Source organism: Meleagris gallopavo, chromosome 1, assembly GCF_000146605.3.
Source record: "Meleagris gallopavo isolate NT-WF06-2002-E0010 breed Aviagen turkey brand Nicholas breeding stock chromosome 1, Turkey_5.1, whole genome shotgun sequence".
Lineage (NCBI taxonomy): Eukaryota > Metazoa > Chordata > Aves > Galliformes > Phasianidae > Meleagris > Meleagris gallopavo.
This window is the reverse complement of record NC_015011.2, coordinates 75,951,273-75,979,126: the sequence shown is the minus strand read 5'-3', so window position 1 is coordinate 75,979,126 and position 27,854 is coordinate 75,951,273. Positions and strand designations below refer to the sequence as shown.

At 38.2% G+C, this 27,854-nt stretch overlaps 1 protein-coding gene across 1 annotated transcript; it reads left to right on the top strand.

Moving 5' to 3' along the window:
• The first annotated feature begins 540 nt into the window (after positions 1-540).
• Positions 541-27,662, top strand: LOC100551399 (importin subunit alpha-5). The gene is made up of 9 exons (XM_019618172.2): positions 541-564; positions 841-929; positions 2,154-2,253; positions 2,805-2,968; positions 3,778-3,856; positions 9,363-9,488; positions 19,025-19,152; positions 19,929-20,107; positions 21,511-27,662. Exons 2-9 carry the CDS (start codon positions 880-882, stop codon positions 21,696-21,698), a joined length of 1,014 nt encoding a protein of 337 aa, XP_019473717.1. The 5' UTR covers positions 541-564; positions 841-879; the 3' UTR covers positions 21,699-27,662.
• Positions 27,663-27,854: the final 192 nt, after the last annotated feature.

Below are 27,854 nucleotides of genomic sequence, written 5' to 3'. Positions count from 1 at the left end.
AAAAAAAAAAAAACAACTTTTGACCTCAATGTATTAATCAAAGTTAATTAACTCATTAATTCTGGTATTATGGAAGACAGTTTTCATGCTTTTTTAATTATCTTTTGGTATTTTGTATTTTATTCCTCAAAATGAAGGGTTTGCGTAACAGTGACACCCAGGGGAGTAAACAGTTGTCATGCATATATTTACATTTTGTCATGCATATATTTAAATAATCAATACATTACATTTTGTCATGCATATATTTAAATAATCAATACTGGTTCTGTTTTGCTTTCTCTTACGTACTTAAAAAAAAAAAAAATAGAACAATGTCCATCTGAACTTTTTTATTTTGAATATTGTTTTATTTTGTATTTAAATCGTCTTTTCCATCTTTCTTGTTATCAGTGTTCTTAATGTGAGTGTGTAAACAGTGCATGCTTTTATGGCTTCCTGGGAAATACTAATATGAGCTGTTGTACACATTTTTGGGTAGATACAAACCTGCTTGACGTGTGCTATGAACCGTCTGGACTTGAACCAGGGGGCGTGTACAATTAGTGCATTACTGAGCCTAAGGTGAGGAGCTCTTGTTGTGGACAGAGTAAGGTTGTCTGCCTGCAGTCTTTGGTCACATACCTGTTGACTGCTTGGGTACTTAGACCTGTGTAAATATTCCTGAATCATGTAACGAGCTTGGGTGTATATTTGCAACTCTTAACCAGAATGCATTCCCCTTTTGTATATTGTCCAGGATATAACGGTGAGAACAGAGATGATTTCCCATTTTTAATTCACATACTGAATGGTTTGAATTGTGAAAATAAAACAATTACTGTTCTGTTTTTATTGCAGGCAGTATGGGCTCTTGGCAACATTGCTGGAGACAGCACAATGTGCAGAGACTATGTACTGGACTGTAATATCCTGCCTCCCTTACTGCAGTAAGTCTGTTTTAATACATTCTTCAGAATATTAATCAATTGTCTGATAAGACTGAAGTTTGCTTTGCCTTGAAAAATAATTATTTATTTTTGTGGAACTAATTAGGCTTATTTTTGAGGGCTTATTTTGTAACTGAACTAAAAAGGAATTGTGTTAAGACCAGCTAAGCTGGAGCTATTTTGTTCTACACAGTGGGTGGATGCCTGGAACTAATGAGAATCGTAGAGTAATTTAAGTTGGAAGCGACCTCTGGAGGTTGTCTAGTCAAACCCTCTTTTCATAGCAGATGTGATCAGAATTGCTCAGCCACTTACATTGTCAAATTTGGAACATCAGAGGTAACCACCCTGGACAACTTGTTGCAGTATTTGACAAAGGCATGATGAGAGAATGTTCTGATAATCAAAATTTTCTGTGGAGTTCTTGGCTAGTTGTTTCTAAGCTGTCTGGAAAGTGCTCCAGATAGACTTCACGCTGTATTTGACTTAATTAATGAGCAGCAGTGCCAGAGGATTAATCTCAGATAAGGAAATGCACAATGTACTGGACTGAAGCAGCTTTGGCTGGCGTGGTAGTCCTGTGGCACGCAGATATCATGAAGATAGAGTACGTTACACCATTGTCCTTCCTGAGTCTCATGCAGCAGAAGCTGATTCCTGCATATGGTGTGTGAGTGTCATCTTGTAGGAACTTCAGAAAGAGACCAGTTTGGGATGGTTTATAGAGTTTTCTTCTTATGTGAACCCAGTGGTCAAAACTCTTGCAGGGATTAACAACTGTGCACAGGAAGTCTGGGCTGTGGTTGCTGCCTGTTATGTGACTGCTGTAAATATTTGGGAAGCCATGAGTGTGATTATATGTGTTTTCTGAGGCTAAATTCTGTTCTCTGTCATAGAAAGCTTAACACAGAAATCCGTGTTGATGGGCTGAGAATTGACACGCAGATCTACCACAACAATCTCTAGAAAGTTAAATGAACGTTTTATAGTGCAATGGTTATTGTTGGGACACTAGGTTTAACACATTTAATGAGAACGTTAGTATCCATCTGTCAAGTGTAATTTTCCTCAGGATCTGTTTTTACAGAAAAAGATTTTAGCATGTTTTCCCCTGACTAAATCTAAAATGTAGGCCTGAGTTCATGTGTATGAATCACAGCTGACTGTACTAGGTTGCCTGGCTTTGAATGTGCATTAGTGAAGTTTGGAATTTGTTTGTTTTAGATTACTTTCAAAACAGAATCGTATCACTATGACCCGAAATGCTGTATGGGCTCTATCCAACCTCTGCAGAGGGAAAAATCCTCCTCCGGATTTTGCCAAGGTAAGAAATGTGTTCATTATAAGGAAATGTGTTGTGAGGTGTAGGTTTCCAAGTAAGAAATAAGAATGGTTAAGCTTAAACTACATAGCAGAAGTATTTCTGAATTTCTCTGAAACAATGATGCGCTTATTACAAATTAAGCTTCTGAATGTTTTTTGTTCTTTTGCCAGACATTCACAACCATTGTTTTGATATTGCTGCCTTCTGGTTATTTGTTAATGTCATTACACAGTAGAGCAAAACTGTGCATCTTGGCTTCTTTAGTGAAAAATGGCACATCTTGATGGAGATGTTTGAGGTTAAGTTTCCAGACATGGATGGTATTGTAGAGGCTGAAGAATTCTAGGTGCTTTTCTGCTGGTCTGTTCCTCTCTGCTAGTGTAGTTGCAGCCCTACACCAAAGTGCTACTGAAGTCTGAAATTTGCCAGGTATTCAGGATCGTGATGCTAGAGTGTGATTTTATAATGATGTGTACAGAATTAACTGGTGTAATTAGGTATTCCAGCCCTTTTGATTGCATAATCTGTGCATCTCTTCTATTGTTTCACAGGTTTCACCTTGTCTTAGTGTGCTCTCCTGGCTGCTCTTTGTCAATGATACAGATGTATTAGCTGATGCCTGCTGGGCTTTGTCCTATTTGTCTGATGGCCCCAATGATAAAATCCAGGCTGTGATCGATGCAGGAGTCTGCAGAAGACTTGTGGAATTACTGATGTAAGAAGCTTGTTCTGAGTATTATTCAATCCTTTCCCTAAAATCATGATTCTTCCATCAGAAAGCACAATTAGATATATCTTAATCTATTAATTTTCTAAAAACCAAAACAATCTGAATTTTGTAACTTATCCTGTCTTTAATCAGTCCTTTCTATTGTCATGAGTAACAGGAACAGTGGAGCTTTTCCTGTACTGTTTTTTCAACATGTAGCAACTACTTTTTTGTAAAATTTACAGAAGAACAAGAAACAATAATTTTCCATGATGTAAATTAAAAAGGCTATTAGAAAAAGCAGTCTACTGAATTATTGAATAGAATGTATTACTTAAAGTACCTTTTTATTAATTTCTGAAAAAATTATTTACTTTTCCTATTCTGATTTTAATAATGATAATGGGGAGATGCAGTGCAAATACATATAATGATAGAATATGATTAAATGGTTGGATGAAGATGTGCTTGAATTAAATGCAGCGCGTCTGCCAGTGTTCCTCTGTCTCATTATCTGCATTTGTGAATGCTCCATCCTTGAAGTTGATTTTTCTGCTCCCTAAGATGCCTGTACTGTGAGGTACTTGTATTAGAGTAATCTCATTTCAGTTTTTATGTTGCTGAATGATATCTTAGGGCCTAAAAGTTAAGAACTCTAGAATGAGTTGCCATTAGTTGAAAATCAAAAGTCGTTTGATTGATATAATTGTAGATAAGTCAGACTTAGCTGGCAAATTTTTCCCTGGCAAATGTTTCTTCTTTGAGGATGTGAAGATGATTCAGGATGGTTAATATCTCAATCTTGGTAATTTTAGGCATAATGACTATAAAGTAGTATCTCCTGCCTTACGAGCTGTTGGGAACATTGTCACAGGAGATGATATCCAGACCCAGGTATGGATTCACTTCTTCGTGTGTTGTACCCTGGTTCACCTTTCTGTTAATATTGATGTAACTTATTCACAAGTTCACCTCTTCCTGTTCCTTTTTAAGTTTGAAAATGAAAGATTGACACTAATTGCTGTATGTAGTGGTTTTCTTTTCCTGAATTGCTATTTATTCTCGTATTCCTGTGATTGGAGCTCTTATACAGCTGTGCAATACTCTTTGAATTTTTCTTTTCTGTTTTGTTTAAAGCAGTCTTCTTCTTAGGCTGAGTTTTATACTGAATGATGTAGTGTGGTGGGGCTGTTGACAGCCTGTTGCATTTGGTGTCAGTCTGTGATGAATGTACCAAAACGATGTGGTGAGATCTTGGGTGATATGTGACAGTCTGGGCATGTGCTTGGAGAAGTAAGAGGCAGTGGCTCACACCATTCTGTTGGAGTTAAACTGGGAGCCAGCAATGCATTGCCTTAAAAGTACAAACTTGTCAACCTACTGATTTCTAGACTTTTCAAGAAGTGGCAGCTCCTATTAATTTTTGTAATCAGTGGGAACAGAGAGTCCATGCCATGTATACATGTTATTTGTGGTCCACTGACTGGTGGCAACCTTTTTTGCATGCAGAGCAGAAAATCCTATTATGAGCTTTATCTGTTGTACCTTTTGTTAAACTTTTCCCATTTCTTTGTGTATTCTGACATCCTTTTGTCAGGACCTGCTAATATGTGAAAGAAAAGTACAGAGTAGGCTGCTGCTTTTGAAGCTTTGCTGACTTTTGGCCTCCACCTCTTGTTCACAAACTAAAAGGCATGAAAAGCATGCCTGTGTGATGTGGAGCTGCCAGACAAATGCACCAGCAAATTGGATTGAAGTCACAGGCTCAGGCAGGCTTGCTGTGGTGGGCTGTTAACTGTTATTAAAGCTGATGGCAGAAATAGGATCAGGAAGCGGTGGTAGCTGAAAATGGGAAGGTGCGTGTGGTAGAAGCGTTGAGATGGACTTGCAGGTGATGGTGGTAGCAGCTGGGGATTTTAAATGGCATGAAGAGCTTGGAAAAAAACAGTTCACTGGTAGTATCTGATTTCCCATGTAAAATACTTCTTCCACATAGATTGTGCTAAAGTTAAAATCCAAGTTCCTAACTGTGAGGCTTGTTCAGTAATCATTAGTTTATATTAGTGTGTCAATTTATTGCCACAGAACTACAAAATTCAAGATCAGACACAAAGATGACTTAGTAACAGCAAGATGAGTATTTTGTAACTAGTGCTGGGAGAGGAGGTTAAGATGTTATTAATATTTATTCATAGTCTATGATTGTATAGATAGTTGGATTGTATAAGTATTCTTCTGTTTTTCTTAGTGACTGTTGTTTTTCAGATTGGTCATAAGAGTGATTGAGACACATTTTGGTAAAATAGCTGTTTGCTGTTGTTTTGTTTTATTTTTTAAATAAAACCATAGGGGATCACTCAGTCATGTGTAAGGCAAATAATTAAATACTACTTTTCATAAAGTGAAATCTTTGATTTCACTTCGGGGGAAAAAAAAAAGTTTCAACTACTTAGCTGCATGCGGGTGTTTGATTTTGTTTTTGGTTTTTTTTTAGAGGAGCATACGAAAGTGTTCCTAAAATTCTAAGGAAAATTAAAGTCTTGCATGCAGACAATGGCATATGACAAAGAGGGATTCAGAAGATGCACAAAAATCTGTAAACAGATCTGTGAGGGGGAAAGAAGAGCCCAGTAAACAGTAAACACGTTTCTGAATAGGTGAACAACATACAAGCTAGCTGCCTGAAAAAGGTTTGTGTGCCCTCTCAGATCTGTTGCTTGTGAATAGAGAAGGTCTCGTGGGTGAAGTGGTGGTTGGTGGCTGCCGTGGCCATAATGACCATTAAGTAGTTGAATTGAAAATCTTTGGTGATAGGAGAACTGCCTCCAGAACCTCAACTCTTGATATTGATAGAGCAGATTTCAGGCTGCTCAGGGAACATGTTAACGTTAAGTCCCCTAGGAAACTGCCTTCCAGATGCACACTTCTGTCAGTGCTGGTTACTTCCTGAGTACCATCTCCCGAGAACATAGAAACAGGCAATCCTAAAATGCTGGAAGTGAAGCAGATGGGGCAGAAGTCTGGCTTGGCTGAACAGAAATAGTCTTTTAGAGCTTGGACAAGAAAAATAGCCTATATGGCTGCTGGAGGCAATGTCAAGCAACATGGGAATACTACAGGGATACTGTTCGCCTTTGTAGGGAGAAAATCTGTGTGATTGAAGCAGAATTAGAGTTGAAACTGACTGATATTGTAGGGAGCAGTATATTTTTTAACATGTTAATAATAAAAGGAGGACCAGAGGTAACATTGGTTCACAGCCTGATGAGAATGTCCCTGTTTGTAAGGTGCCCAGACAAAGCAGGCATCTAATGAGTACTTTGCCTCTGTCAGATGATGGACTGTGGCACCTCAGGTGCTCTGAGTTGGAGGACTGTGGCTATGAGTAAGGATCAACTCTCAGCCAACCCCTAACTTGTGCAGGATTTGCTACTCCACCAAGGTGCATATAAAGTACATGGGACCTAATGGAACAAATCCCAGGGTATTCAGCTGACCAGTGTCGTTTTAAGACCACTCTCTATTTTTTTCAACGATCTTGGGAATCCAGAAAGGTCTCAGTTGACTGGAAGCTGACAAATGTTGTTCTCATTCTCAAGGAAGACAAGAAAGAAGATCCTGGTAATTACAGGCCTGCCTGTGATTCTCACTTCAGCACTTCGTAAAATTATAGAGAAAATTGTGCTGGGTGTTATTGAAAAGCACCTGAAGGACAATTTGGTTGTTGTTCAGAGCCTCCACAAGTTCATGAGGGAAAGATCCTGTTTAACTAATTTAATTTCCTTTTATGGGAAGGTCACCCATTTAGTTGACCAAGGGAGGCCAGTTGATCTTATCTTTTTGGATTTCAGTGAAGCTTTTGATACTGTTTTTCACAGTATCCTTCTGGACAAAATGTCTGCCATAGGGCTAAACAAAAGCATAATGTGTTGGGTGAGCAGTTGGCTGATGAGTTAGGCCCAAGGGGTTATAACAAATGGGGTTACATCAAGCTGGTGGTCAGTCACTAGCAGGGTTCCCCAGGCCTCAGTTCTAGGGCCAGTTTTCATAAATGACTAAGATGTAGGACTAGGAGGTGTTTTGAACAAGTTGGCTGACAATAATTGTGGAGGGCTGTTGACTCCATTATGCGTGGAGAGGCCTTGCAGAGATATCTAGACAAATCAGAGGACTGGATAATCACCAATCACGTGAAGTTCAACAAGAGCAAGTGCTGGATTCTGCACCTGGGAAGATGCAACCCTGGCTATACATACAGACTAGGGAATGAGATGCTGAATGCTGAAAGGCATTTGGTAGTCTTGGCCAAAAGCAAGTTGAATGTGAGTCAGCAATGTGCCCAAGCAGCCAGGGATATGAACCATATCCAGGGGTACATCAACACAGCATTGCTAGCCAGTTGAAGTGAGTGGTTGTCCCGCTCTATGCTGAACTGGTGTTTCCCCTTCTCGAGCGCTGTGTGTGCAGTTTTGAGCATCACAGTACTAAAAGGACAGAGAACGATTGGAGAGTGCCCAAAGGAAGGCTACAAACGTAGTGAAGGGTCTGGAGGGGATGACATGAGGAGCAGCTGAGGTACTGTGATTTGTTCAGTCCAGAGCAGAGGCGGCCAAGAGGAGACCTCAACACAGCCTTACAGCTTCCTCACAAGGGGAAGTGAAGGAGCAGCACTGATCTCTGCTATCTGTTGACAGTGACCAGGACCAAGGAGAATGGCATGAAACTAGGACAGGGGAAGTTCAGTTTGGATGTCAGGAAACGGTTCTTCACCAGAAGATGGTTGGGTGCTGAAACAGGTTCCTTAGTACAGTGATCATGGCCCCAAGCTGCCAGAGTTAAAGAAGCATTTGAACAGTGTTTTCAGACATATGGTCTGATTTTTTTTTTTTAGTTGGTTCTGTGTGTATCTGGGAATTGGACTCACTGATCCTTGTAGATCCCTTTGAATATGGGATATTCTGTTTCTGTGATGCATCCTCAGAGTACAAACCTTTTCTGTTATATCTCATTTTCAACAATTAATAATTAATTAATAATTAATAATTGCCAGTGCTTGGAGTTGGCCAAAAACGTAAGTAGTTTATGTGAAGAAAAAAAATTCCAATCGTTCTTGTCCCAACAGATATCTGATAAATGCTGAACCCTAACCTCCCCCACCCCCGCTGAATTTGCTGAATAAAATTTTTAGGAACATGTCCAAAGTCCAAGGAGGAGTCGGGATAGAAAGGGGGAGAGAGAGAAGGAAGGGAGGTCACAGATTCCAAGATCAGAAATCTGGGGGGGGGGAGAGGGGGGAAAAAGCTGAGGAGCTAGTCTTATTCAACCTAGGTAAAAGGAAGCTTTGGGGAGACCTCGTTGTGGCCTTCTTATGCTTAAGGAACTTATGAGAATTATGTGCCTTTCCCATTTATACTTCTGGTCTGATTGTGATAGGTCGAGCAGGAATGGTTTTAAACTAAATGAAGGGAGATCTAGGTTAGATAGTTTTAGGCCCCTCACTACAAGACATCGAGACCCTTGAGCGTGTCCAGAGAAGGGTGTCAAAGATGGTGAGGAGTCTGAAGCACAGGTCTCATGGGGAGTGGCTGAGGAAACTGGGATTGTTCAGTCTGGAGGAGGCTCAGGAGACCCTTGTCACTGTCTATACCTGCCTGAAAAGAGGCTGCAGCAAGGTGGGGGTTGGCCTCTGCTCTCACATCATTAGCCGTAGGACTAGAGAGAATGTTGTGAAGCTGCACCAGGGGAGATTCAGGTTGGATATTAGGAAAAATTTCTTCTCTAGTAGAATGATCAGGTGCTGGAACCAGCTGCCCAAAGAGATAATTGAGTCGCTATCCCTGCAGGTGTTCAATAAACGTTTAGATGTGGTACTGAGGGATGTGGTTTAGTGGGGAAATATTGTTGGTAGGTGGGCAGTTGGACTAGATGATACTGGAGATCTTTTCTAACCCTGGTGATTCTATGATTCAATGTTGGAGGAAATTCTTTACTCAGAGGGTGGTGAAGCACTAGCGCAGACTGCCTAGGGAAGCTTGAAAGTGTTCAAGGTCAGGTTGGAATGAAACCCTGGGTAATGGACCTAGTAGGTGGCAACCCTACCTATGGCAGGGCCATTGGCACTAGGTGATCTTTAAGGTCTCTTCCAACCCAAGCCGTTCTATGTTTCTATGAAATCTGATGTTACTTAAACTACTCAATTTTTCTTTTGCTTGTTAGCATGTAAAATACAAACATTTATTTCATACTTATTGCTCTTTTATTTTTCATTTTTTAAGCATTTTAGGAATATCTTGATGGCATATGCTTTCTAGCTTTTGAAGACTGTGTATTCCTTACTCCAGGTGATTCTCTATCCTAAATTTCCTCTAAGATGCGCTTTTCTTTTTTCTTTTGTGTTCAGGTAATTCTAAATTGTTCTGCCCTGCAGAGTTTACTGCATTTACTAAGCAGCCCTAAAGAATCTATCAAAAAGGAAGCCTGCTGGACAATATCTAATATAACAGCTGGAAACAGAGCCCAGATCCAGGTAACCTTTTCAGCTATGATCTTTGTCTTTTGGGCTAGAAAAAAACATCGGGTGATAAACTGTTTTTTGTGTTGTATACATACACAGTTATATGGTTATATAATTACTTGGAAGCAGAAGCATGTTGTAGGCTCTGTGTAAAATCAGAATATTTCAGTGCTTCAATCATCTCTCAGATGCAAATTAGAATTATTTAATTTTATAATATTAAACAGATTATGAGGGAGGTAGACAGCCCTTCGTGCATTTGGCAATGTCAAAGTACAGAAATCCTCAACTAAGAAATGAGTAAGCTACAAACTTTGAGAATCAAATAACTTCTGATGTTTCTTGATTTCAACGCCGAATATGAATGAAGGAATATGAATGTAAAATACTTTTATTCCTTTTTATATGCTCTTTTAATTCTTAGTACTGGCAGTTGTGCACTAGCCAAATCTGAAATTGCTTTTTATTAATCTGAACAGTAATTGAGGATATTAAACTTTTTACTTTGTGATTTGTCTTTCTTGGTTATACAAAATTTTGTAATCCTTCATGTTATGTAATAGCACAGAAGAACAATTGGAAGCCTCAGTCCTTTGTGTCAGCCATTACAGTAAGCTTCCAAAAACACACATCTTTGTTCTGAGTCTTGATTTAAGTTCAGCTGTCACAAGGAAATCCTGGGACTTGTTTCCAGGTGGTATAAAAGATTGACCATCTTCTCGACAGAGAAGATTTTTTTTTTTTTCCTTAAACTATAAAGTGAAAAAACTGTTAAATAGGTTTTGTTTTCCCTAGATCTGGAATTTTAAGAGCAACTATACTAAAGGATTTTTTGCTTCAAAGACAATACCTTGTACCTTTTTCAAAATTGTTGGAAAAACAGATTTTGGTGAAATATACAAGATTACCGTCAAGCTGAATGAAAATTTCCTCACATAAATTTAATGTATCTGAAGTTATATTTCTCAGTACTTTTCTCATGGGATTAGAGAGCATTCTCAGAGATTGCTGAGGACACATGAAAGTCCAACTGAAGACATCTGGTCTCTGAGGAATAGAAATGGATAGCAGAAATATTAGACATTAGAAATATTTTTACTACTGCTTAGTAACCTGACAGAAGTAATGCATGGGTGCACAAAAATTCGGCCATATCTGTGTTTCGTTTGTGAGTCCTGCTAATGTATACATTTCCTTGTAAGGCAGTCTAACATTTATTACTTTTATATCTGATATCTCTGGATTATTTATTCTGTATCATCAGAATCAGCATGAAGTGTTAAGATTCTTCACTAGAGGGATAGAATTATTTCTGTAGAAAATTTGTTATTAAAAAAATTATAATACCTGCTTTGCAGGTGGTTGTTATTTCTTAAGTTATACCTTCTTTACAAACCACGTTCAGCTGCTGACTCAAATGAGATTTTCATCTACCTCTCAGAAAGAACAGAAAACAAGGATAAGACTTTTCAGGAAGATTTTTCAGTTCAGATGCTTAGAATTGAGTGTAAATATTTATCTAACTTAAGAGATACTCAGAAAGCAAGGAGGAGAGAAAACAAAACTTACAGAAGGTGAAACACTGTAGGTCTTCCTAATCTGATTCAAGAATGTGACTAAAATGGAAGTGGAACCAAGGGCAAAGAAACCTGCATTTATAGTTGTCTTTCTCAGTTAAAATTTTACTCTTAATAGTGAAGATCGTATTTTTGTGGTTTATTTTTCTCTGAAGCAAAAGGGATATGGTCATGTCATCTAACCTTGGTAGAGCTCCAAAAATTTTGATTCTGGCTGTGCTGCTGCTTATGTATTACATCTGTGGACTTGGTGAACGTTGAAGAAGATGAACTGTATAAAATGAGCTACTGTGTCACTGATTCTTCCTGTGTCAGTAGTTTTAATTGTTGTACAGTTAGCACTGCAAGGAAGGTAGTCAGTACTACTTGTAGTAGGGTATGAGTGTTTTTGCCTTTGCTTTCCTTTCAGTGAAGGATCTTTTGGCTGCCTTACCCATGCTGTTACTACCTTTGTGCTGCTCCTCTCTGTTTCTATCTAGAAGGCTATTGCTTCTCCTGGGAGGCCTAAGAGTTCTAAGCTTAGGAGAACAGTCCAACCCAATGCATTTATTTTTTTCAAGTCTGTCAGAGATATACTTCAAGATGCATAATCATGTAGGAATGTTGCAAACTATGGGGAAAAAAGAGCTTGAGAGAATCAAAAGTATATCAGAAGTCATTCTGTAAAGAAACAAGTATCTGAAGCATCAATAAAAATTAAAGTTCGCTAATAGAGCATTTTTTTCATAATGCCAGGATTTCTATTCTCATTTTCAAGTTTTAGAGATAATTTATACTTGTAGTACACCTAGAAGCTATTTCAGTATTCACTTCTGTGCCTTCTATGTTCATTGTTCCATATCGTTCTGTTCAAGTGAAACAATTAGTAGTGGCTGTCCTTGTTAGCATAGCAGTCTTACACCTGATACATACTGCTCAGACATCCAAAAGTAAGGATTTAGATGGAATCTTAACTACAGCTTTTATAAGACTCTATCTTTTAAACCGTTGTCCGATCTTTTTTCCAATGAAGTGATGATAATGTGGTATCTTCATTTGACAAAATCTGTCATGTGTAACGAAACAGAATTGTTAGGTACATCTTTGATTGTGTGTTTAGTATTTTTTGAATGTTTCAAGGTGTCTTATCGCCTGTTTAGGTCAGTTCCCTTTCTATTGAGAAGAAAATAGAATTGCTTTCTTTCTTGGTAAAGGGAGATGAGAAGGCAGAGATGGTGGAAGTAATTCTATGACTCATTAATATTGCACCTTCATTTCTAGCAAGTGATCATTTGGAAGTAGAGAAGAACCCTTAGCTATGCATAGAAAAATATTTGTGGTTGTCTGGACAGAAGCTTGTTTTTTCAGAACTCTTGCATCATGAAGAAAATGTAGTGTAAAGCAAATCACAAAGTGCGTTTAAATTTAAACATAATATAATCTGCCTTATACTATGCTACAGACAATATTGGAAGGCTATCTGTTGAGTATTTGCATTCAATTCCAGTGAAAAAAATGTGAGAAGAAAATTCTCAGAAGTGAAATTGATAGTTCGTCGTTTAATAACCCATTTGTCCCTGTTCAGACAAATTGAGCTGCCTTTGAACTATGAACACACACTATGTAGTGAAACACTGGCTGTCTCAGGTAAATAGCCAATGTAGTCCATGCTGTCAGCCATAAAACTGAAATGAAAATAAGTAGTCATTCTGATCCTGGGTGGAAAATAACTATCCTGGTGATTGTGGCATTTTGCAAACAATATCTGTCCTGAGGCTTACATTTTTGAAACCTCAAGAGGAGGCCTATTGGAGGAAAACTGAAGTAAGGGCTGTTTCAGAATGTTTACAGCATGCTTGACTGGAATACTTGAGGCCATTTTTTCTTGGAAATAAAAATTAGCAACTACAGGTGTAATTGCAATGATTATCGTATGCTGAAAGTCTCATCATAGATGTGTAAAAAGGTTATAGAAAAGCTCGTATTCTTCTAAGTCTAGTTTGACTGGAGATTTTTGTCTTGGATGTTTAAGGTGTAATGAAACCTCCTATCAGATCTGGAGCTGTTACGTCTGCTTTTCTCACAAAATTCCTTCTCTGAGATGTTACTTCAGGTAACTTCTAGTCAGTGTCAATCATTGTAAATGTTTGAGCTGAAAAAAACACGTCAAAATAATTTTTGTAGTTGGAATATGCTCTTTGGTAAAAATTCTTGAAGATGATCCTATGCTAAAATGGAGAGTAGAATCCTTGTCTGATTTCAATAGCTGCGAGGACAAGGGATAGTTCCAATTTGCAAGAACATATAATTGAAATAAGTGCATGAATGAACCTGTCTCGTATGAGTTGCTTTATTCTTACTTTGTAGAAATTAATTTCGAAGATAACTTTACACTTTGTCCTGAATTAAAATATCACTTCTTAAGAACTGACCTTCCTTACAGAAGGAAATACTAGATGCAGCTCTAAATTAAATTTCTTTTCCTTCTTCCGCAGTACTTCTGAATTGTTTGATAGTGCAGGTGCAGGTGGCACACTGTAGCCAGATCTGTTCCAGTTTCTGCTGTATTAACTAGACTTTGAACAAGCACAGTCTTTAGCCAGAAAGCAAATAATTGTAATTTCAGCTTTTCCCGAAAGTTGAATACCTGCTTTATGTAGTAAATGACATTACTGTGATTTATAACTATTCTTATGAGTGGATTATTGCTCCAGAGCAGTGTGTTAGAATACTATGGGAACTTTGGTAGTGCTCAAACCGCAATCTAAGAATCACTTCTGAACAAGAAGAAGAAAATGAAATATTTTAGTAAATCTAATACCTATTTTATCCAATCAGTATTAACAGACAAAGCTATATTTAGTGTTTAAGATTGCATTGGATTACACTCCCTCCATCCACCCACTCTTAAACATAGAAATATAAAGTTAGAGGGAAGGACTCCTATATTCATTTCCACTTTCATACTGTCTATAATGCTGTTTGATAGCACACTCCAAAGGCTTTCACTGCCATTTCTAAAAGATAAAATGACAGTCTATCACTGTTAGATTTGTACTCAAACACAATAAACTTTTTCTAGTGTTAAGGCAGTGTAAGTTAACATGCATGAAATGTGTGGAAGAAAGTGCTGTATTGCTTGTATTTAATGCTTAAAACACAGGAGGCTTGCATTTGTGTGTTTTTCTCCTCCAAAGGTGGAAGTGAAAGCCTTTCAGAGTGTGTTATCAAACAGTGTTTAGGCAACAGAAAAGTGTGATAGAGTACAGCAGTCTTTCCCCTCTTTATTTCTGTGCTTTTAAGGTTTGGGTTGGATGTGTATATCCTGATGCAGTCTTGATTGTCACTAAGTATAGTTTTTGTTTGTTAATTTCCTAGTTTGTATACAGCTTTGCTGTACTTCAGTGGATAGCTTCCCCAGTCAGGGAGAAGGGGAACTACATCTTCCTGGGAATCAGAAGGAGAACTGCACAACTGAAGCTAAATCCTGACTGTCGACCCTTCTGAAGGGTATGAAAGGCTATCAGATGCCTCAGAAAATGTTGTCTAACTTCGCAGCTGTTGAAAAGCTATGAAAGGCAGTACACCAGGTACAATCTTCCATATCTGACAGTGAAGACATCATAGGAGTTCTCTTCTGTTGGCAGGTTAAAAAAACTTATCGCTTCTTTTTCTTATATGCTTTAAATTCTCACATAAACATCTGGAACATGAAGTCTGGCTGTGCATGGTAGCATCTGGATCTGTGCCACATTTTTCTGTGGAGTTTCTTATCCTTGCTGAAATGTGATGTGGGGAAATGTAGCAAATGCTACCTTGTGTATCAGTTTTATAGACTGAATGAAATGCATTTTTATCGATTGGGTGAGGATGCAAGCTGAAAATTGTTAGAAATTGTTTGTAAAGGCCATAGTAAGACTGGGGCCATAGAAAAGGAAGAATGTAGTTCGCATACAATGTTGCTGTTTACACAGGTGAACTATGAAGTGATTTAAGTATAAATTATGATGATCCATGCCATAGTTTGCACCAGTGGTCTAAAATCTTCGTGCCTTTTGTAGTGGCAGGACTTTTTAAAAAAAAAATAAAAATCAGGAACATGATATTTCTGAGAATGTCATATTTGTCTGGGGACTAGCAAAACTCAGATGAAAGATTTTTAAATTTGTGTTTTAATAAAAGTCTACTTTAAGCTTCTGTGTATGGTAAATCCATATATCATGCCATATGGAGGGCAGTAAAGCTAGAATTCCATTCATTCATTTATTCTGTCTGAAAACCTCAGCAGTTCATGTTACTGTATTTTTCTGTAGAAGAGACTCAAAGCTGCAGACACCTCAACACAGTACTTTTTATTACACTGCAGGTTCTTCCTGAGAAGAGGTAGCAACCTTGTGTAAACAATCTAGAGGTTTACTTTACAAACAATTTGGAGTGTATGGGCTTAGTGTCTGTGTAAACGACATAAAAGTCAGTTACAGCTGAGATCTCAAGTGTTTCCTGGATCACAAATCACTGTGAAAACTGGTAAAAATTTCCCGCCTGAAGGAGGAGGACATAGTAGTAGGACTGTGCTCACAGTTGCCAGATAGAGTGGTGACTGAATCTTTGAATTGCTAAAGTTACTGAGACAGCTTGCAGGAGCAGGAAAACACACTGTAAGACTTGATTGCTTTCACACGCATGTGCTGAATCGTGTAGACACTTGCATACTCTGTATGTATTTTTGTGTACCATATGCGATTTATTTGTTGAAACTCAAATGAAGAGGAGAAAATTCAGCTAGTGCTGTCCAGTTCATGTATTGACTTACAATACACTACTGCTGAAGAGTTGTTCCCTAACTGGCTAAAAAGTAGTTAGGTTTGACACTGAGGCAGATGTAATAACACTCTAAAAATTCACTTCCGTGTAGCTCTGTTCTTTAAAGCAAGCTATTATCAAGTGAAGAAACTTGATCAGAAGAAATAAAAAGGATGGAATGTTTCTAAGATGAGCAGTTATTGGAAGTTTGCAGAACAGGAGTGCCATCTTTAGAAAAACAAACAGAAGACACAAAAACTCTTTAAAAGTGAGGGCCAGATTTGTTGGAGGGCTGAGTATTACAATTCAGTTTGTAATTAAATTTGAAAATTAAGATTTTGTCTCAAATTCAATTTTAGTTTTCTGCAAGATTCTATTGTGTGTCAGAATGGTTTCAGCATATCTGAAGGGATGCAGTTGAGCATAAATTTTGGTGTTAGTTTCATCTTTTTAAGGATGGGGCTCTGCATTAGCTATCGGGCTGGAAACAGATGGATAATACATCTTGAAAATGCTGTTTCAGTGCTTAGTAGCAGCCTGAAATCAAACACAATTATTTTAAATGCTAAGGAAAGGGATAAAACCAAAACGAAATTCCTTATTCTATTTGTAGTATAAATCTTCAGTGTTGCACTGTGTGTACAACCATCTTCAGGAGATACATACGGCATGGATGTTAAGGAAGACTATCAAATGTCAGCTTGATTCCATGTGAAGAGCAACTACATAGACTAAGGTTTAAGTGGAGGGAGTTGTGATAGAGTGCTGTAGAAATACGAGTGGCATTTGAGAAGGTGAACAAGGAGGATCTAATTATTCCTGGCTTTTGAGTAAGGTCATCAAAGAGACACCAGAGAAATGACTGTGCAGTCTTCAGGACAAACAAGCACGTATTGTTTCCTTCAGATGTAGTCAAAGTAGAACTCACTGCTGCAACTGGGAAGTTTAAAAAGACGAAAAAATATGAAGAGATTACACTTTCCTGTGCATGTGCTTGTTTGCTTTTGAAAGCAGGTTGTTAACATATTTTGTTCTTATGTGCAAGCACAATGGTAATTTGGATTAAAAAAAATCCATGTGAGATGCTGAAAATGTGTTCTTTTGAAGTGTTTCTTTAAATTTTTATCCTGTTGACCTGCTGTTACCAAAAATCTTTATAAATTTCAGACATATTTAGAAGATACATAAATAAGAAAGTTACTGTACATCATCTGCTCAGAAAGAATGTTTAAGTATCCTTTGCCTTATGGCTAGTAAGAAGTTTCCCACCTATTTTCACGGATGGCCAAAGAACTTAGATTTTCCAAGGACCAGTTATTGAACTGAAGTCCCTTAACAGTTCATTTTACATAAAAGCTGTACAGAGCTTGAGCACTTTTTATATTCACCACATTATTTGAGTTTTCAACACACTTCCGTATCAGACACAGGCTGTGGTAAGAGGGGAAAAAAGTCATTCAAGTTAACACTTTAAAAATCTTTAGTTGTAGGATCTCATCCTATGACAATGCTTAAGGGTTTTGCTCTGCCTGAGGTGTGCTTTTCTTCAACAGAAAAAATATATTTATTTCAGTAGTTCAGTATTTCTGTTATCATGTAAATAAATGTACTTGAGAGGAAAGTGTGACCTACTTCTAGAATAAATGTTTCCGCACAAAATGTCAGAGCTAGGAATAATTGTGTATTCTTGTTCAAGAATAACCACTGTAGAAAAGGCTGTGAGACACAGGCTTTAAAATAATAGATGCTGCAAGCACTTTTCCTTTAATGCTTTATTTTCTTCATTAGTGTTTTATTTTTTCCACCACACTGAAGCTTATACTATTTAAGGCTTTCCTTCAAAATATGCTGTTATTGATTCTGGAGAAGTTGCACTTTGATCAGTGAATCCAGGAGACGTACTTGAGAGTTACGAAACCACGGTATCGTGGTTTCTTACATTCCGCTATTAGTGTCTGTTACTGTCCTTTCAGAATGTGGAGTTTGGCAGCAGGATTGTGGAGACTGTAGTGCTCAGTACCTTTATCAGTGCAGAAAATGAAAAAGGATTTATTTTGAATCTTCTCACCCTTATAGCATTTTTTTCCGCCAAATCTAAAACAAATATGAAACCTTTCAGTGTTAGCAAACAGGCAAATGTAAAAGAGCTTTCTGTTGTTGAATTCCTTTAATTTGTGTTTTGTGATGGTTGTCAAACTGGTACAGTTTCACTTGCGGCCCACAGGTTGCCTTTACAGAAGTTTACATTCTGTGTAAGGGAGACTGTTCATGGAACTGTTGATAGAACTTGTGCACATGTGGATTTGCAAGTTCATGCAGCATGGATGCCCAGATAAGCAGGAGGGGTAAAAGAAAGAGAACTGTCTATACCTTTACGCTGGATGCAGTCTGTTCCACTTTATGGAGCTCCTTGCGAAGAATCTCTTTGGCTTTGAATTTGCTGTTACCAATTCTGTGATGATGTGCTCACAAAACAGTTGTTTAAAAATGTATCCTAAGCTCTTGATTCTTTTAGTGATCCTTGGGGAAGTGTTTCAAATGTTTATTGTGGGTATATTACTGAAGTGGTTTCATTTGTCTTTTACTGCAGAACATTCTTTCCAGAAGTTATTAGAAATTTTGAGTTGCTAAATACTCATTTGACTTGTATGAGTTTGATAGGCTATGCAGTTAAGCATCGTATCAAACAGTCTGTTGCTTTGTCTTTTTTCCAGGAAGGAACATACTGGTGTTTGCTTGCTTTGCAGAATTCTGAGTTCTCAAAATACATTTTTTCTTTGCCCTGTTGTCTAATCCAGTCAAAATAGAGTGTCATACAAACAGGCTTATGAACTCTTTTTTCTTTTTAGGGAATCCTAATGATTTAGTGGTTTACTGATTTAATAGCTGAATGATTCATTATCTGGAGAAGTGAGGGAAAATATGGCATTCTCTTGCTCTCTCTCAAAATATAATTAAGTGGCACATTAGATATGAAGGTAGTTTCACCTGACCTGTTCAATTTGGAATAATCATTTACCCAGAGATAATTTGGGTTTTGAATGTAAAGCTATAAACTGATTTTTGCCTATTGAGAAGTTTGCTTCAGTGTTTAATGTGTGATCCTGAGCATAGACATTAAATGAGCCAGCACAAGGAATTTGTTTCTAATTCTAGTTATAACCCTGACGTATCATTTCTTTTTTGCAGACAGTCATTGATGCTCATATCTTTCCAGCTCTTATAAATATTTTGCAAACGGCTGAGTTTCGAACAAGGAAGGAAGCAGCTTGGGCAATCACAAATGCAACATCTGGAGGCTCTGCTGAACAGATCAAGTATGAAATAGTACAAATATTTCAGTGCAATTGGGTGAACTAGTTCTTGTTCAAGGAATCAAATTTGTAATCTAGAAACTGGAAGACTTTTCTGTAAAGAGTCGATACAGTTCTGACAGGCACTCTCTACAATTGTGTGCCTCCAGTGTTTGTCTACAGAGATGTCATTTTTGGATTGAGTTGTAAATGAGACATTCTTGTATAGAGAAATTACATGAGAATTCCATCTGTAATATTTAGTCTCATTAATTGAACCATTTCTCTTGTGTGAATAAATTAAAATTTAAACTTATTTTACAGTGATCATTTCAGAATGTAATAAAATATGTTAGAAGAGTGGAGAGGAATGGCTCAGAGACCTACTGCCAAGCTCCTGAAACTAGGGCATCATATGCATTGTTATTCCTGTTTCTTATACTAGTATGTTATGCTTATATGCAATTTTGTATGAAGTAAATATTTAATGTTACAAATTAATGCAGTTCATATTAATAATATTCATTTAAAACTTATAGGTAAAGATGTATATAAATACAAGCTAGAAAATTATACGTAAAGAAATACGTAAAATAGATGGAAGATGTATATGATATTTTCAGTGTTTTAGCAGAATTGGTAAGATACAAATAGCTGTCTATAGTTTTTCTGTTTTCTCTGATCAAGTTGATATTTTATCTGATTGTTTTGGTTCTTAGTCCTTCACACTAAATGCTTAAATGACAATATCTGCTGTAACTTCACATAGAACCTGATTAATTGTTTGTAATGTTTTTCAGATATTTAGTAGAACTGGGATGCATCAAACCACTCTGTGACCTCCTTACCGTAATGGACTCAAAGATTGTGCAAGTAGCACTGAGTGGGCTGGAGAACATCTTGAGGCTTGGAGAGCAGGAATCCAAGCGCAGCGGCGCTGGCATTAATCCTTACTGCGCTCTTATTGAGGAAGCATATGGTATGAGCAAAATATTTGTGGATGGCAGGTCTTAAAGCAATGACCATGGATCCATTAGTGTTTCAGTAGACCAGACTGAATTGGTTTCCTTATCACTGTTAGACAAGTTTCCATCCACCAATGTACTTTAACATTTATTTTCTTTTTCTGCATGTAGCTTGAGACAGTGTATGCAGATACAGATGGTCTTTCCTGTCTTTTTCACATTGAGGAAGCCTTCTGGGCTTCATTCAGCCTGTAGTATGTTCCTTCCACAGCAGATAAACTTCAGGAGCTCTGTTCTGTTGCAGTTTTCAGGCCTATCCTTTCCCTCTCTGCTGCCTTGCAGAATTCTGCTAGCAGCAGCAACTTCCTAGCTTGCCTTTGCTTTGCTATTGTTGTGGTATTTACTGCAGTCGTTTCATCCTGGTTCTGAGGTACTGCTACTCTTTAAGGTTAATTTTCTTGTTAAAAGGCCTGAGGTCTTCTCAGCTGAGTCTGGATATTTTCTGTCCTGTGTGGTATGTCTGTTTCTCCACCTCAGCAGTGTTTCTCAGTACAATTAAGTATCTTTGAGAACAACTTAATTTCATTTTTCATGCCATAAGTAAGGTTGTCTTAGCAAAAGACAGAAGGTGAAGAGCTTGTAAGTTGCTCACCATTTAACACTGTTGCCATACTGGGGGATTTTTCTTAATGCATTTTTTGTAGACTGCTGGCTCCTCTCTTCCATATGACAAGTACTAAGGATACAGTAAGTGTGCTTGCTCTCCACCTCATGAGGTCTTGATCCTCTGTTCTCTTAGCACACTGTGCTGTTGGGCCATTCTGCATTCCCTGTCTATAAGCTCACGGCTTTCCTTATGTTTTCAAAAATACTGAAGTGGCAAGCAATCCATATATAATTTGTATGTCTATAAAGGTGTGTTTATCTCATGTCAATTCAGTTGTGGTATATAGTCATTGTATGTGTGCCAGCTGCACAGTATAAAACCAGTTAGTTTTAACTGTGTTTTTGGAATAAAATTATTTAAAAAAAAATTATAAAAAGTTTCTGAAAGATTCTGACTAGCAGATTCCAGGTGAATTTGAGTATTCAACAGCAACTGAAATTGGTAGACTGAAGGACCCAGAGGATTCCTTCCCTTCTGGATCACTTGGACTGAGGTTGTTCCCCCTTCTTGTTTCTAGGTCTATACTGTAGAGAGGCAAAGGACAAATCCTCCATTGGTATACGCATTTGCTCTTTTAGCACAGATATAGCTGGGCACAGAGATGTGTGATTACTTAGCCACCTAATGTCACAAAAATGTCCAGATCTTTTTCTAAAGGTTGATGGAATGTGATATTTAAACAGACTGAATATGATCATTGGTTGTAATATTTCACCAACCTGTAACTTTGCACACTTCTTTTTTCTGCAGGCCTTGACAAAATTGAGTTCCTCCAGAGCCATGAGAATCAAGAGATTTATCAGAAGGCATTTGATCTGATTGAGCACTACTTTGGAACAGAGGATGAAGACAGTAGCATTGCCCCACAGGTGGATCTCAGCCAGCAACAGTACATCTTCCAGCAGTGTGAGGCTCCCATGGAAGGCTTCCAGCTCTGAGGTGCCTCTGTGCCGTGTGCTCCTCTACCTAGCCAATCCTGTTGTCGAGCCACAAGCCACCTGTGGAGTGATTCTCTCAGTGTTTTCCATAACTCTGTTTGCGCTCATTTGCTTGCCTTGTGCACATTCTCTTACATACGTCTGGAAAACTTTTGGCTCTCTGTGGCAGGATGCCCCCTTCTTGGCAAGGGGTTGCCAGAATCACACTTCTTCTCTAGATTCTGAACCTCTCCACTGTCATCTTCATGAGGTTGAGGCACATTTCTATACTTTGAGATATTCCCTGTTCCTATTACAAGAAAAGAATCCCCTCTCCACTAGCCCCCTGCACTCCTGGCATCCAAGGAAAGGCTGCCTTTCTCATGTATTTACTGCAGTGTGTGCCTGCAGTTCCAGGGAGACTTTCAGACTTTCTGAGAACGTAGCTGAATTCATTTCCCATACTTTTTTCTGGATGCCTCCTTGGATCGCTGTGTGAGTTGTGTTAAATCTTCATATGGAATGTATCTCCTTTGCTGTATGTGCCAGCTGGAGCTATTGGAATATAGATCATTACAAATAATGGAATAAGTCTTCTATCCCCAGCAACAACAAGCTCCAATGGATGTGTTTTCTGGTTTTTAAGAATACTGAACACACATGGCCCTACCCCTTCTCAACACTGAGCTCTCAATGTGGACTGCAGACCACTGTGGAGATCTGCGTACCTTCTCAGTCTTTCTATTCACAAAAAGGAACCTGTGAATAGGTCACTCCTACCGCCTCCCCAGAAATGACTTTTTGAAACAGCTTTTAGAATGGAGAAACTACTCTCATTTTGCTTGCCAGCACAGTATAATCCGGCCAGGCCTACCTTAAAATCCAGCCCTTCCTGACTTTGTGCTACAAAGTCTGGTCCTCGGTAGTAGAGTTATGGCTGAAAAATTTCTATTGCCTCTTAACATTTTTACACAGCTTGACTTGAACTGAGTTCTGAAAAATTACCTTCTGAACACAAAATCTTAATTTGTAAAACTTAGCACAAGGAGTGTTAGATCTCCTTTTCATTTTCACAAGACAAGAGCTTCCTTTCCAACTCGCCTAACAGAGTCCTACTGGTCAAGCCTCATATTTAAGAACTAAAATGACACTATGCTCAAAGGATAGTTACTATTACACCCAGATCCACCTGGCCCTTTCATTTCACTATTCCTTCTGCTGTTTATGGGACTGCAGGTGAACTAGCATGGAATGCTTGGTTCCTACAGATGACATCTGTAAGGCATTGCTGACTGCATGACAGCTGTCATCTACAGCTGTAGACTGCCCTTCTGCTAGCAGCATGTTCTTGGCTCCGCAAGCTGCTTGGATCACAGACATCTGATGCAAAGGCCGGCCACTCCTCACTGAGTTCAGCTGATATTGACACCAAACTCTTCAAAAAGAGGGAGATGCCATGTGATTGTAAGTGGCAGTTCCATTTCTGTAAAGGCAATGGATTCTCCAGGCTATCTGCCCTCCTTCATCCCTCAAGCAGTGGGCTATGTTCTTTCAAGCCATTTGGAACATTTGTAACACACATTTGTCCAGCGTAAACATTTCAAAAATGCCTCTGATATCTGCAGCGTCATGTACCGGTGGTAAATGTTAGTGGCAGAACTGTCTGCAAGATCCTCCTTATGACTCCTCAGTGACAAGCCACTGCAAAAGCAAAAACGGTCCACTGTATACAGAATAATACAAATATATAATGCTCGTCAAAGTGCTGAAAGAAGCTAGGCAAAGGCCTGAACACATCAACTCTGCGTCATCGTTATTTAAATACAATCTTTGGTTCTGTCTGTGCTTCAGGATGGAGGCTGACCTATGTGGCTGCTGCAGAAGCCACTTGCTGCCTCCCTAGCTAAGCCAGTTGGCCTCCCCCTTCCCTCTCCCATTATTTTCTAGTGCTGCTTTGTGCTGAAGGAACATTTAGTTTACTGCACTTGATCTGTAAATGAACTTTGATTCTTTGTAATCTTAGGGGGTTAAATTTGGTGGTTAATTTAAAAACAGAAACCCTCAATGTTGCCTTTACATCACATATAAATAACTGTGTTTCTCTTTTCTTGAAGGGTGATAGAAGCACTGATTAGTAGCAAAATCTTGTTTTAGCTTTTGGATTTTTTTGTGCTGGATTTTTTTACGTGTAAATTTCCAATAACATGTCATTTCTATAAGATTTGTTTAAAATCATTTACCTCTTATTGGATGGTATAAAAATGCTACATATTTTGTAAACAAATCTGAGCGAAGTGTGTGTGCATATATTCTGTATATTCATATATGTATATTCTGTGTATATATACACTTGTGTGTATATATACATATATACACACACACGTGTATATATATATACACACATGCGCATGTGTGTGTATATATATACATATCTATATATCTATATATATAAGTGTTTTCCAGGCTAGTGAAAACAATGTGGTGCATTGGCGTTTCCCTCCCCTGCCCCCAAGAGAAAAGTGACAATTGCCTCTAAACGAGCAAATTAAAAAATGAGTCCATTTAAGCTGAATGGTGTGCCTTCCTGTGTAAGGAGCCTAGCCAGTGTTGTTACTTTTTGCAGTGGATATGTGAATTCAGAGCAGATAAGTATAAATCTTAAAACTTGGTATGTTTGTTTGAAGTGACAGGCTTGGTTGACACAGGTAATATTGTTGTTGTATATACTTACACTGTGTAAAGCATTTGACTGGTACTGCATTATATTTTGACTGAGAACTAAAACAATACAGAAGTCAATGTGGCACACATTAAATGGATTAAAATGTGGCTAACTCATAGGTCTCAATTTGATTTTAAATGGTGCTCAATTGAATTTTCATCAAGATCTTCCAGCAACCAGTTCTTGTCTTTGCTTTATTTAGTCTTACTAATGACTTGAAAAGAAACGAAATTTCTAACAAAGGCTGCAAATTACATGAGTATGGAAGGGAGAACAGACTTGTGCGTTATGAAAGGAAGAGCTTACTGATACAGACTAATCAGAATTACTTGGTAAACCAAGGGCAATTCAGCTGTTTGTATTTTGATAGAGCCAAATGCGTGGTGTAACATACCCATCTAATAAATAACATTCGGGCCACATGTAAAGGATAAGTGCTTCTGAAAAAATGCGAGGATCCTCTTACATTACCACTTGACCATTAATTGCCTGGCATGATTCTGTATGGCTAACGTAGTTCTCATAGGTATGAAAAGAGACCTTTGAGTAGAAATGGAGGAAATATGTCAACTTCATATTCAGCTTTGTTGAAACTTGTTTTTACAGGAACATTGTCAGTGTTGCTATAAGGACTTAAAAGAAGGATGCTAAAAACTAGGAACTACAACTGTTAAAAAGGTTTGAAGTTCCTTTCGTGTTACGTAGCAAATAGGAACAAGCTACAATTCACTCTGGTAAAGTTTCCAGTGGTACGTGGGCAGGCAAGATTGCTCTCTTGCATTCAGGATACACAAGATGGTAGGGCAGAAAGTTGCTGAAACTTCAGTAACTAAAGCAGGGCCAGTGCCTGGGGCTTCTGGGAATACGCCACACAGGCGAAACAATCATTTGAGGCAACTGCTGCCTGAGGACTAGCTTGCTATTTTATTTCTGTGTCTGTCCTTTGATGCTATCCAAATGTGGTTGAAGTCCTGTCTCTTAATCTTAAGGGAAAGCAGGAAGGCTCTGGCCCAGGAAAACAGATATGTTCTTGACCCTGCATTTCTATAACAATCAGCATTAAGACTGTTGAAGAACCAGCTCCCCCACCCAGCTCTAAAAGCGGCGATGCTCATGGTTATGCGTCACTGTGCTTCCCTGAGGATTTCTGGGACCACTTGCATCTCTGAAAAGCTTTAAGTAATTCCCTGTGTCTTCCAGTATGGTTTCTTTTCATCTGGAATTGTCACATGTGATTTGTACTTTCCTATGTCTACTTTAGCCAGCAAACATTAAGATCTTCAGATGCTTGAGTCTTAGTAAGAAAATAAACAAGATCTTTTCTTGTACTACTATGACGATGTCCGTAGGGCTCCTGCATGGTCTTCTGAGGCAGCATTTAAGTTGGCAGATTGAGCACTGCATTGAGACATGTCTGGAAGAGGTACAGTTAAAAGGTGTATGGTGTAGGATTAGTAATTTTACTTTCTGGAATAAAAGTAAATGGTGTTTCAGACTAAGCCAAAGTGGAGGAAAAAATGAAATGTTCTAAGTTCTTAATGTGTTCTTTTTCATTGTGAAGTGTTACAAACAGCATAGGCTAAAGGTATGACCTAATCAGATGGTGCAGGGTATTCTCCAGTTAGCTGCACATTTCTAAGCAGCCAGTCTAATGTATACATATATTTCTTAAATATTTCTCTGTGTTCAGAAATGCTTTCACGGAAGCTATCACACTGTGATTTCTTTATTTCTCTCATAAAGATCAATGTTTATGTTACCAAACTACTTGCAAAACAAAACCAAAAAAAAAAAAACAAACAAAAACAAAAAAACCAAAACCTGCATTGGTTGGGGGTGAGTTGGAGGGTGGCATAAAGCTCGTGCTTTATGTAGGCTTTTTGAGCCTACATGGAAGCTGAAAGGAAACACAAATGTGCACAGCAACGTGCAGGTTTTCTTGTAGATGGAGAAATTGTGGGGATACCAGACTCGGAAGGATATAACTGCTACTGCATGGAGTTTCTGTTGGACGACTGGGCCAGAGTTCAATTTTTTATTAAAAGGAGGCATAAAAGTTACAGATACTGTCTGAAATGGAAAAACTGATCAATGTTGCTGCTCTGATGAGTTGCTTTTTAAGATTTATATACAAAAATAGGTGAGATACCTTCTAGTTAAAGAGTGCATTCAGAAGTGCTTACTGAAAGTGGATCGCTTCTGAGAGATGCGTAGTTCTAATGCACAGTTCTACGTTCTGTCATCACCAAGCATAAATCACAAATTTCTCTCCAGGCATTATTTCAGGTTGCTGTGAAGCTGATGTTCTCTTTGGTTTTATTCAGTGTAAGCACAGGCACCTCTATGCTTAGTAGTGTAACAAAGAACAAAACCTGTCATGAAAGATCTGTTCACATGACTGCAGTGAATTAAGCATGACCTCCACTAGGTTTTAACTGAATAGAAAATATATGAGAGCCTGCTCTGCTTGCATGATAGCATTCTTGCAATGATTGTCTTAGAATCTGATAATGGATCGTGGCATCACCTGCTGGTTGTGACATTTTGAGGAATGACTGCATGTTGTATTTGACTGGTTGTATCTCAGCAGTAGGAGGGGTAACCAGAAATGCAGTTCATAGAAAGATGGACTGCAGTGCTTGCTCACTCTCAAGAACAGTACAAAATACTGCACCAGAAATCACAATCCTTCTTTGCATTTAATTTCTTCATCAATGTTGCTAATTTTCAGTAGCACAGGGAAGGAAAGTTTCAAGAAAAATTATCTGCCTTGTGCTAGCAAAATATTCACAAACTACATCTATCAAACACATGCCTCTTCTGTCCCTGGGGGCTGCTTAACAAGCAGTGCTGGGAAAATACATCTGAACAGCCATGAAGATCCCAATCTGCTGAACTGAAAGAAGGAAAAAATACTGGTCTCCAACAGCTGAATGCTCTTTAGCATGAACAGTATGCAACTCTTCTGAGATGATGCCAGAAACAGGGCTATTGGGAAAGGGATCTGCTTCTGAAACTTGAGGCTAGCATCATGAAAGCACAGATGGTAATTTAAAGGGAAAATATGCAAATAAATCCAAATAAATTTTGAAAAAGAGCTTGGCACCAGAGAGCAAAAATGCTTGACTGACTTTCTCGTATTCCTCTAAGTAGACAACTGGATAGCACAGGCTGAAGCTGATGCTCAGTATTCTTTAAAATACTTACCTTAATTTTAATTTCCTCTTACCTCACTGCTAACTCAGTGTTTAAAAAAAAAAAAAGAACATGGTTATTATTTACAACACACTGTTTCTGCAGAATGCTATTTCACTATCATTCCCTCTCCCCTTTTTAGCAAAAGAAGGCAAGAATATATTGGACCTAGAATAAGTAAGCAAGCTTTCCAATAGCTTCTGATCATTCTGACAGTGTTAATGTAGTTCATACAATTACTCTGAAGTCAAGGACTTGCC